The sequence below is a fragment of the Lampris incognitus genome, chromosome 7, assembly GCF_029633865.1.
Source record: "Lampris incognitus isolate fLamInc1 chromosome 7, fLamInc1.hap2, whole genome shotgun sequence".
Taxonomy (NCBI): domain Eukaryota; kingdom Metazoa; phylum Chordata; class Actinopteri; order Lampriformes; family Lampridae; genus Lampris; species Lampris incognitus.
Genome location: NC_079217.1, coordinates 62,933,723 through 62,946,173, shown reverse-complemented (window position 1 = coordinate 62,946,173; position 12,451 = coordinate 62,933,723). Strand labels below are relative to the sequence as shown.

Genomic DNA, 12,451 nt, shown 5'->3' with positions numbered 1-12,451 from the left:
AACGACTGGTACCATGTAAACACCTTAGCAAGTTGCGGCACTTGTCCAGTTGGTGTGACCGGTGCTCCATGCAAGCACCAAAGTGCAGTTGTGCAGACATTTAACCTCACAGAGGCAGTCCCTGTAACCAGCACACCTCCTGCGAGGCGGCTTTTCCATGGACTCGCCTCTGGTAAGTGACAAGCTGTGCTATATGCCTCATTCTCACACTAATTCCCACAGAAAATGTCCCGCGTTAGCTTGACACTAGCAGTAGCCGGGTCAACTTTATTGGGACCAGTGCATTCTCACACATGGCTATCCCAGTAAAGTCGCTGGGTAGGATAACGACGTAGTCACTGTGCATTGTTTGTTATTAGATGTAGTACATACGGACACATGCAACAACAAATGTGCGCTTTCCACTCGGCATTTCATTTGTGTGCTATTCAATTTGTCTAGGCACACCAGGGGAAGTCGAGGGGACGGCGTTCCTGGAGAAGCAGCTCGAAGACATCGTTGGGGTCCTGCGGCGCAAGCTGCGTGAGGACGCGACCTTCACCGCTCCAGTGAAATCGTTTGTGGGAACATTTGGGAAGCTCCACACTGACGGCGCTTTACAGTCAGCATTGTTTTCCTTCGGGGAAAACAGTCAAGCGCAGTCTACTGAGGGGCCTCCTTCCAACGAGTGCCACCATAGGTGTCCGGCCGACAGCGGCGTCCCGGAGAAAGGCAGCTTTGGGTGGTAGGAGAACCCTTGGAGCTGGCGGACCCCCAAAGAGCTCCAGAAAGGAACATGTGTACAACTGGGGGAAAAAGGGGGGAAATTGAAAACAAGAAACGCCGCTTACTATCCTTAAACATGGTGGTTATCCTTGTGACGTCAAAACACAATGAGAATATGGATGAAGTTCGGTTTCACTGGGGGGGGGGGGGGGTGTAATTGTTAGTTTTATACAGTTGGGGGAGACGTTTTGCAGTTCCGGGGGGGAGGTGGTACACTGTTGCCGGGTCAAAGGTTGGTGAGCCGGGTCTATGGACAGAAAGCGAGAGAGAGACGACCTGAGTCAGCTTTAATGAGGTGTAGTGGTTCCACATGTTTGTGTTGTCCATGCGTCGACAAACCGCAGAACTAACGACTAACACGCGGTGAGCCTTGAAAATAAATAAACTTTATTCAAATAAGGTCAATTTCAGTTGAGTAGCGAGCTTCATTTTCTCTCAGGAACACATTACACCTCATGCCATGTTCTCAAAAACAAGCGTCATCTTTTTTTTTGTCTGAAGCATTTTTTTTTCCTTCACATTTCCTAAAAAAAAAACAACATATCTTGTTAATAATTTAGTACAGTATTGGATAAATGTATATATCTCTATCACATTATCTCATCTCAACTCGGTCGTCGTTATTTCTCTACAAAGGTTCAGACAGAGAAATAGTCACAGGTAAAATTTCACAAAGAGACACATCGGGGAACAAGACTAGGGAAGAAGGGGGGGGGTTGACCTCTGACCCCCAGCTGGAGTGGAAGAGCGGAGAGGAGAGGGGCACACTAACAGACAGTAATATACATCAACAAACCAACACAAAAAAAAAAAACCAAACTGGGATGTTGTTCATAACAGAGCACTCTTCACAGCTTCTCAAGGTAATGAGGCGGACGAAACACGGGGTCCATGAGCGGTACACGAGTGCGCCTCCATGTGTGCATCCGGATTTGTGTGTGCTGTGTCACTTGCTTCTGTTTTGTTTTCTCCTTTAGGGGGGGGGGGAGGAATCAACCCAATAAAATATTCGCACAGGCGACCGTTAAAGTAGACCATGCTGCCAACACACACACACGCAAGGGGGACTCGTCATGCATCTGCAAGAGAACACGAAGGCAACACCACGGAAAACATGGGGGGGGGGTGACGTCACATCTAGATACAGAACAGCGAAGGCCAAGGACAGGAAGTTATTATAGAAGTTCATCTAAACATGGAACATTGTCTGGATAGATGGTTCTGGTATGGGTACGGAGCCAGACTTGGGTCACACCTACTGGGACACAAACCTGGGGGGGGGCACGCTAGTAGGCGTTTTACCAGCGGCACCCCACCTTGTAGCTGTTGTGGCTGAGGAGTATTACTCCGTCCTAGATACCACAGCAGTTCCCCACAGCACTGTATGAGGTGTGGGGTCCCACCTAGCAGCACACCGAGCTGGACTACAAGAGGAGGTCCCCGTTTAAACCACGCTCGCAGCCATCTGCGGCCTTATGACCGCCTGACTTGCGGCCTTATGACCGCCTGACTTAAGACGTCTTCGGCTGCTCGTGACAACCCCCAAGACTGGCACGTGTACCGGCCATGCTCAGCATCATCTCTTCATGTAAACATGCATCTTACACCCTGGCACCTCTCCCATCAAGACAACCAAACAGCCGAGGGCCAGTCGGCAGAGGGCGCAACAAACACTGCAGCCACAAAGGACATTGTTTTTACACCCTACCTTGGAGAGGTGGGGGGGGGGGTTACAGCAGGACACCTCTCATCGAACATATCAGCAGAAGAAGAGTTGTGTTCTTTTCCTGTATTGCACAATAACGCCACACTCCCGGAACAAAACACGTTTGCCTTTAGGATCTGCGGCAGAGCTTATTGACAGACAAACAACCTGTTGATAAACAAACAAACAAACATCAATAGATTCAACGTCACGCCGTTGGTCACACAGACACGGCTACTCAACGTACCCTGTAGCGGACACAAACGTGCCGCACTATGATGACGTCAACAGGCCAGCGGTCCAGCGGGGCAGCTTCCTCGTCGTGAAGAGAGAAGCGTCGCGACCTCGCCCGCCAAACCCACCGGACACGTGGCCTACTCCGCCCTGCGTCGTCGTCTACTCTAAACGGCGTCGTGGGAGTACAAAAGGAAGCCGCCTCGGCGGCAACTGCGAGGGGGGGGAAAGATACAAAAATCCGTCTTTAGAAAGTGTACAAAGCGGGGTGGGAGCGCCAACGAAGCCCACCTTCCCGCCGCCGCCTCCGCCCGCGCCATTTGACGAGGGCGCCTCGGCGCGTCGCTCGTCATCCGAGGGCGCGTCCGGACCGTGACGAGCAGCACTGCAGGTTCGGCGTCCTCATAGAGAATCTGAGGGCAGTAAACGTTCAGCCAGCGCCGCCGGGGTTTGGCTGATGACGTCACTGCGCGCCGCCTCGCCTCCAGCTGCTTGAAGGGGTCGCAGCGGCCGTCAAGCTCGTCGTTGCGTCCGCCACGTGGCTAGACCCACAGCAACGCAACAGACAGCGATCCAACGGATGACAATCTACTACAACTGCTTTGACTCTTCATGTAACCAATGGAAACAACATGGCGTACACGCTGGTGTGGAAAAGGCCCGGAAGTCTGCACCCTGCCTTCGTGTCGACCCTTGGCTTTTGTGGATTTCATCTTTTATTTAGCTGCAACTCCGGCTCTGTCTGTCCAGCAGCCAATAGGGCAGAGCTCTGAGAGGACTCGCCGCTTCTGCAAGTGGTCCAGTTTCCGTACAATACGCACACCTCTTGGGGCACGTTTTCTTTTTTTGACAACAGCAACCCCCCCTCTGTCACGTCCCCACACGTGACCTCTGACGTCAGGTACAGACGTGTCCTCTCTGTGCAGGTCAGATGACTCACAATATACCAGCTTCAGAGGTTACCCCTAGTAACCAAGCGCTGACCTATGGGCAACTGAAGATGCAGATAAGTGGGGTTTTGGACGGTAGGCCATAAGTGAGTTCCATACTCAGTCGCAGGTTTTTGTCATGTTCTGCGTATTCTGCGCACTATTGCACTTCCTCGGCAGACCGGTAGGGCACAGGGACGAGTACGACCCGCCTTTCCTGCGGAATAAACAGGAGTGACGCCAAGTTAAGGGGGCACTTGGACCTTCAGCATCAGTAAGTCAGGTCATTTTCCCCCCTCTGGCCACTTTCATTCTCTGTATTGCACACAACCAGTTTCTCTCCTTGTGTCCACACAAAAAGACAAAGAAAGACAGAAAGGAAGAAAGAAGGAAGGAAAGAAAAACCCCATTGTATACATCAGTGATAGAAAACAAAGTGCAGCCAGGAGAGCTTGTACATGTGAGAGCTTCACACTAGGATCTCTGACTACATATAATTGTTAAGGCATTGTGGATGGGCAGAATCCTGTATTGTGCGGATGCAAAACTGGTCCTCTCTTCCGACTGCTATCGGCTGAGCTGAACTACACATATGACCTAAAGTCACCGGATGGCGCTGTTGAGGCTTGGCCGCCTAAAGAGCAAGTCAACACTGTTCAGCCCCGTGTCGACCAGTCATGCACACCTGCCAGAGTTACCCCTGCCGTCACCAGGCTGCTCGGAAACAGATAAGCCGCTCAGGATGCTGCTACAGATGAGTGCCACAATATATGACCGCCACAGCGCCCCCTGGCCGTCTCTCTGCATCCATGTTCTGCCCCTACGGCCTCCCGGGTACCGGTTCCACACACCACAGATGACAACGCGTGCTTTTCTCTCAGCTTGCACCGACACACATTTCCCAACAGAGACGCTGGTGGACATTCATTAGAAACGTGGTGACCCAGATAGTTAAATCCCACATCTCGCCACACTCCCGTCTACGCACACGGAGGGATTTGAAGACCTTTCATATTCCTAGAGTCACATCTGGTGGTTTACTGTCCACTGAGCCACCACAAAACGAGACCAAACACAGGAAGTCAACTAACCTCAGTGTGCTCCTATCTATTACTGGATATGTTCCTGAATACGCCAAACATCTGGAAATTCAGGAGCGGGTGGGGGTTTCAAAGTCGACTCTACCCCCCGACCGTCCTTGCTGAAGATGGAGTCTGGCAAAGAGAGAGATCTGAGGAGGATGAAGGGGGTTGATATGTTACAGTGACGAGCGAGGAAGGCAGGTGGCCATTTTCCCTTTTTATCAATTAGCCACTATACCTGATGGATTCCAGAATCGCTGCGACCCGTTTACGCTGTTTTACAAGCCCCGTGTGCCGTTTAGGAAAGACTATGGCCTCCACGGGGATCTGGGATTCTGTTAACATCTGTAACAGACGGTTTCCAACTCATTTCTATTCCTCAAGCCATCTGATGAGCATGCATTTATATTACTTGCTCCCCTGAAATAAAACACAAAAGAACTTGAGTAGATTTTGCGGTTTTGTTTTTCCGCAGAGGATAAAATGTGAGGGTAGCCGTTTTATATCGAGAGGCAACCAGATTACAGATTACCTGGGATCATATTCTCATCAGTGATGCAGTTCATCACAGTACTCGTGTACGGTAATCCGAGTACGTTCTGGCCTGGCTTTTGGGTTTGGCTCGGCATCAGTGGACAGTAGCTGACTAACAGACCGCAGACTGACCATTCATCTGGTCAGCCAATGGGAAGTCATTTCCAAACCTCAATTTGAAGCCATATATCACAATTACCCAAGTTTCTCCACTCGGACAGGGATCCAAACGTGAACAAAACAAAGATTCAGTGTTTTCTGATGTTGTGAAGAAGGGCAGCAGGGATGTCAACAGCTCGAGTCCCGTTCTCATCCCAATTCACCGAAAGTTCAAAGTGTTCAGAGGAGGACCGCAGAAGAAGCATTAGCCTCCACCGAGACGCCAGGCCGCTCTGCTCCTTTCACAAAGTCGTTTTCCTAAAGATGGACATTTTGGGCCACACCCGGCCATGTCGCTTCCCATCCCACCGCTTTAATCCCAGTCTCAAACCTAACGAGGAATTATGGTGGTCTGTATGCTGGCTGTGCACTTGAGGAGATCACATTTTCCACCTTCTCGTGTTTTCCACGTCGTCAGCGGTAGCGCAGCATCACCGGTTATCTCGCAGAAAACCCTCCAACACAGTAACATCACATGTCACATGGTATACTGGTATTTACAACAGCGCCGTGTGAAGGCCGTTCCCCACCCTCATATCGGATGACCGCCACCACCGAATCAGACATCTGATGCACCGATGGGCTGTGGAGCTTGCAGCTGATTCCTGCTGTCGTAAACACAAGAGCCCCCCACCAGCACCACCAGCACCAGCCCCGTCCCCACATGAAGCTCCGCTCCTCGCTCAAGTAAAGTTAAATTGATCTAATGCAGGAAAGGGTAGAATGGGAGAAGGGATTGAGTGTGTTTTATTTGTGATCAGTGATATTCTTCTGAATCCCAGTGAGCGCACACACACGCACACGCCCACGCACACTCGGTTTTGTCTATACATGACAGGCATCAATGGTCACATCCCCCTCTCTATTCCATTCCAAAAACCAGTTCTTTCCATAACCCTTTAATTTACAGGCTGTTAATTACGTAGTCACTGTGAAGGAACGACCCTCCTGTCTTACCCTGCATGCCGGCTACACCACTCACTCTAACAATTAATTCCCTTACAATTGTGACCAAGCTACTTTATTCTACTTTAACCTCACTCTACAATTACCCAATAATACCCAGTAATTCTACCACGGCAATTATATTCATTATATTGATCATTATATTGATCTTACTTTGCTGTAATTTCTAAGCAATTTCTTCACAGTTGCTACGTAATTAACGGCCTGTAAATTATAAATATGCTCAGCATGAATATTGAGAGAAACGTTTCAGTCTCACCTGACTGCAGGTACCCCCACCCTTATAAACAACACAGTGACTGCAGGTACCCCCACCCTTATAAACAATACAGTGACTGCAGGTACCCCCACCCTTATAAACAATACAGTGACATAATGACCGAAAACAACGATCGGTTTCATATGCAAATTGCCGTGACCATTAACTAGAGTTACAATGGTCATGTGTACTATTCACAGAGGATTGGGGAATGTTTGCAATCACAGCATTGTAAAATGGTGACAGATGTACTCTTAGCCCCCCCCCCGCCCCCCGGTTCAGGGATGGTCAATATCTCTTCACATAGATAGCCTCTTTGACTCCCTGTTCAAACCAGCATTCCTCCCTATCAAGGATGTGCACATCCTCATCCTTGAAAGAGTGGCCACTGGTCTGTAGATGGCGTAGACTGTAGAGTCCTGGCCTGTAGATGGTGTAGACTGTGGAGTCCTGGCCTGTAGATGGTGTAGACTGTGGAGTCCTGGCCTGACGTGTTAGCTCTTCTGTGTATAAGTCACGGCAATCCTCCCGGCACTTATTACACTATATTGCTCCGTTTGTGCCGGGGGACCTGATCCTTGGGGTGGACCAGTTTCTGGTGCAGCATGTTTTGGGGTTTGCTTTCAAACCCCAAAACTTGAACATCGGGGAAACCAAACAGATGCTGGCCAAGAGGATGGCACAACACAGCTAACACGTCAGGCCAGGACTCCACAGTCTACACCATCTACAGGCCAGTGGCCACTCTTTCAAGGAAGAGGATGTGCACATCCTTACTATGCTCCCCTGGAGAATGTGAATGTTATTGGTCATCGTCTTCAGGAACTGTCACACTGACTTACTCAATGTGAAATGGGCATACTGACTGCTTCCACACTGGACTTTCAAGACTGCTGCAGAGTTGAAGTGGCGATCAGGAAGAATTCTCCAACACATTGTTTTAAATAAAAGATGGGGAGGAACGCTGGTTTGAAGGGGAAGTCAAAGAGGCCATCTATGTGAAGAGGGAACGACCATCTCTGAACCGGGGGGGGGGGGGCTAAGAGTACATCTGTCGCTATCTTACAATGCTGTGATTCCAACCATACCCCAATCCCATGTGAATAGTAAACATGACCACTGAAACTCTAGTTAATGGTCATGGTAATTTGCATATGAAACCCATCACTGGTTTCGGTCGTTATGCCACAGTGTTGCTTATAAGGGTGGGGTACCTGCAGTCACTGTATTGTTCATAAGGGTGGGGTACCTGCAGTCACTGTGTTGTTTATAAGGGTGGGGTACCTGCAGTCACTGTGTTGTTCATAAGGGTGGGGGTACCTGCAGTCAGGTGAGACTGAAGAGGTCACTAAGATGATGATGAAACGTTTCTCTCAGTAAATGTTGTGTCCAGATGAACTGATTCAACCTTCTGTGATTTTCTTAACTGGGTTACTGAGCATGCACAAACACCCGTAAATCACAGGGTTACCCTTATTTCTATCTAACCTCACTTTCTTGTGACTATTCAAAAACTTTCCTTGGAAAACAGCCTTGACCTAAATCCTTCCCAGTGCCACCGAGTTGAGTTGGCAAGGCTCTGAAAATGTCACGTTTTCCGTTTGACCCCCACGACCTCCCCTCAACTTTCTCCATCTTGTCCAACGTTCCGGTTTTCCCTTCGCTCCCGGAAACCTCTCCGTTTACCTCGCCGTTGTAATCCATCGCATAGACGGTACTCTTTACCTCCCTAACCTAAACTTTCTATTGTCTACCGACTCCTCTGGGTCCTCCGTTAGGTTTGTAAAATTGTGCGTGTGTGTGTGTGTGTGCATGCTTGTGTGTGTGGTCACCAGGATGAAAATCCCTCTCTTACATTTCCGCATCAGATGTGTCTGTGTTAAGTGGGAAAATGGGATGAATAATCTATCTGAATCGTTTTAAGTATCCCTGTACACCTAGTTCATCCATCCATTAGCCGAACCGCTTATCCTGCTCTCAGGGTCGCGGGGACGCTGGAGCCTATCCCAGCAGTCATTGGGCGGCAGGCGGGGAGACACCCTGGACAGGCCGCCAGTCCATCACAGGGCCCCTGTACACCTAGTATCTATCAAAATGTTAAAAATACAAACAAAGGACACGTCCAGGCTGCACTTTATCCTATTAAATGGATGCATTTCGTCATAAGCATCACGTCGAACTGTATTTGGACTGTGGCGGTCAAAAAGGGTGTGTGTGTGTTTGTGTGTGTGTGTGTGTGTGTGTGCGTGTAGCCGTGCAATAATCGTTCCCGTCGTCGTTCTAGAAGCCCTCGATGTGGCAGTAGGCCTCCAGGCTGGAGAACAGGATGTAGAGGAACCACAAGCCCAGGAACAGCAGGCTGGTTAGGATGCGTGACATCTTCGGCCCGCCTAGCTCCCCGCCGATGGAGGGCCGGCGCCGGAACAGCAGCACGCCCATGCTGATGAAAGCGAAGATGGTGAAGAGGGTGACGGAGAAGGCCAGTGAACCTGGGTCCACGTGGAACGGCTTCCCCTTGAACTTCCAGTAGACGGCAGCGACCGACCACGCCACGCCGATGCCCAGGAACACGTTGACGGCGTTGCTGCCGGTGACGTTCCCCACGGACGCGTCGGCATGCTGGTCTTGTGTGGCTGCCACTTTGCTGGCAAAGGTGTCTGGGAAATGAGATGAACGGGGGGGGGGGAGGGGGAGGTTAAAAAAACCCATGTACACACCCACATATATACCCCGCCAAGTCAGAAATACTTTGTAGATTTACAGAGTTACACTGGAATTAAGAGTCACATAACATTTAAGATCACATCAATAGCTAAAACGAGAAGGACCGGCATTCCACTCCTACCTAAAACCACCATGGAGAGTCAAAGTGACCCCCGGTTTTGAAACCCTACATTCTGCCAAGATAAATACCCAGCTGAGATATTAATGCGCTACATATCGTTAGCCTCATAGGATAAATGCCTAAGTCATTTTTTGGCCATATTGAGATTTCTGCCTACATGTGTTCTCCTCAAGCTGCTGGATTAGTGCCCATGTCCTAAGCCAACCAGAACACTTTTTACATTCAAAAATGACAGTCTGCCTAAGTCACGACATTATGTTCTTGAAAATTGCCTAAGTCACTTTTCTTTGTTAGGTAATCATTGTCGTGCTTATCTTTTTGTAAAATCTTGTCGATACTCCTTCAGGAGCCTATTTTTAAAATATGCATTAAAAACTCTGACAAACTTGCTGGAAAATGCGCTTTTTCTTATTATCCGAAAATCCTAAAAAATGACTTAGGCATTTATCCTATGAGGCTAACGATATGTTAGTATGTCTGTTAAGAAACGACTGACTCCAAAATTAACATTTTAACAACTCTGATAGTAAATTACAAACAATTTAAAAGACAAACAGTACTTGAACGGGAATATTTAAAGTGAAAAAGTAACAATAAAACCTGAAACCCCAAAAAAACCTGAAAATCAAAATGGAAAAAACATATTGCTAATCAACAAAAAACAAGGCCTATAAAAAGTTCAATGGGAAAAAAGAACGGGAACGGGGAAAAAAACCACACAAAACCTTGAAATAGTCCCAAACAACATCAATCCGAATAGGGAAGCTCCCCCACTACCACAACTAGGGGTAACAGTCAATGCAAACCACGCCTCTCTTGTGCTCACATTTGCTACACACAGGTCTGTGGCATTTACAGCAGATTTTTAAAGTTTGTTCTGTTTGCAGCCTTCCCGCACCTGGCACTGCCGCCGTCTCGGTGTCGGCTGCCGTGCTATGATCATCAGCTGCTGACTGGGACCTTGTGCCGTTTTTATTTTTAATTGCTGCCGAACTTATTAACCTATACACTGTACATGTAAGTATTAAAGGTATAAAAATAGGAGAAAATAACTTAATAATTAGTCAACTGGCTGATGACACCTGTCTCTTTTTAAAGAACGAAGATCAATTTCCAGTCATATTGGAGATTTAAAGAACTTCTCTAAGGCCTCCGGCCTTACTAGTAATCAGAGTAAGTGCAAAATTTTAACAGTACATAATTCTGATAAGACGTCAATAAGTGGTATAGATGTAAAAAAAATCAGTACGATATCTTGGTATTTTGATAAAGAAGTCAGCGTCTGATACAGTATCTGCCAATTTCTCACCTAAGATATATAAGAAAAAAGGTCTTTAACTGTTGGTTGCAAAGAGACCTTACCTCACAGGGCCGTGTACTGCTGTCAAAGGCAGAGGGTATCTCAAGAAAAATATACCCTGCCATCTCACTTTATGTTGATCCAAAGGCATGTGCAGCCATTGACTCTCTCCTATTTAACTTTATATGGAAAAACAAAACTGAGTATGTTAAAAGAAAAAAATGTATTAGAAGCTACTGTGAAGGGGGCTTTAATGCATTAGACTTTCAAACAATCAGATTTTCAAGGTCAATTGGCTTAAGCAATGTTTATCTAAAATTAATTGTCAGTGGTTTTATATTCCCAATTTATTATCTGATAAGTGTGGTGGCCTAAGATTTCTATTATCTTGTAATTGCAAGTGTAATAAATTGCCTCTCAAGCTCGCCAGTTTTCACAAACAAGCTCTTGAAGCTTGGATGATTGCTTTCAAGCATAATGTTTCTCCACATTCATGTATAATATGGAACAATCAGCATGTATTGTCTAGAAACAAGTCCAGATATATGAAAGAATGGATGAATAAGAGTGTAGTCTTTGTTTTAGATGTTCTCACTGAGAGCGGCAACCTCTATGGGTATGAAGATTTTGTTCAGATGAAGGATATGAATATTTCTCAAAAAGAATACAACAATGTTATAAAATGTATATCACCAAAGTTCCTATTTCTCATCAAAGTGCATGAATACGTATATGACCCTTTGAGTGGCGAAATTCCCAAGCTCTTAATTGGTGGGAAAGACCTATCAGATCCTACATGTAATAATTGCCATATCAAAAAAATGCTGATGTCAGATCAGAGTTATTTTCCCAAATCGACTCTTTTATGGAAACAAAGTTTTCCAGAAATCTTCGCGGAGAAAGTTTGGTCAGACCCTAATAAATTCCTCATTCCAAATCAAATAAAAAGTTCACATGAAGGTATTACATAGAAACTACCCTTGCAATAAATTATTGCATAGAGTTTTTCTCTATGCAATAATCTAAGAAGAAGATATTTCTCCTGTAGCCCTTAGATGGCCTGGTGGCCTGTCCAGGGTGTCTCCCCACCTGCCGCCCAATGACTGCTGGAATAGGCTCCAGCATCCCCGCGACCCTGACAGCAGGATAAGCGGTTACGATAATGGATGGATGGATGGATATTTCTCCAGTATGCTCTTTCTGCAAAACAGAAATTGAATCTATTTCCAATTTATTCTATGAATGTACTTACTGTCAAGAGTTCTGGGTTGAAGTTGCTCTGTTGATTTTTCTAAGCTTTAACAGGTTGACACCAATTTTAGAAGACATGGTCTTGTTTCTGAACTGTGCTACAGACTCATAATCCACCAACAATGCTCTCAAGTTTATCTGTCTTGTCGGCAGATATCACATAAGGCTAAAGTGCTTCAGATCACACCTAATATCCGGCTGTTTTGTGTTGAACTACAACACCTCCTTGACTCTGTTTCTAAGATAACAACGAACAAAAAAAGCTATTAAGACTTCTCAAATAATAGGGAAAATTCTTGGTAATATATATAAATTGCATAATATATATATATATATATATATATATATATATATATTTAAGCTTACGTCACCCTCGTACATTCTGAGATTGACAGTATTGTTTTTTGTTTTACTTTTTGTTT

The 12,451-nt window shown here is 46.7% G+C and overlaps 1 protein-coding gene across 1 annotated transcript in view; it reads right to left on the bottom strand.

Moving 5' to 3' along the window:
- Positions 1 to 8,913: 8,913 nt before the first annotated feature.
- The window catches only part of slc8a2b (solute carrier family 8 member 2b), a 91,063-nt gene continuing 87,525 nt past the window's right edge, over positions 8,914 to 12,451 (bottom strand). Inside the window, exon 14 of the mRNA XM_056282915.1 lies at positions 8,914 to 9,290. Coding sequence (XP_056138890.1) covers positions 8,914 to 9,290 — 377 coding nt within the window. The remainder of the gene's footprint in view (positions 9,291 to 12,451) is intronic.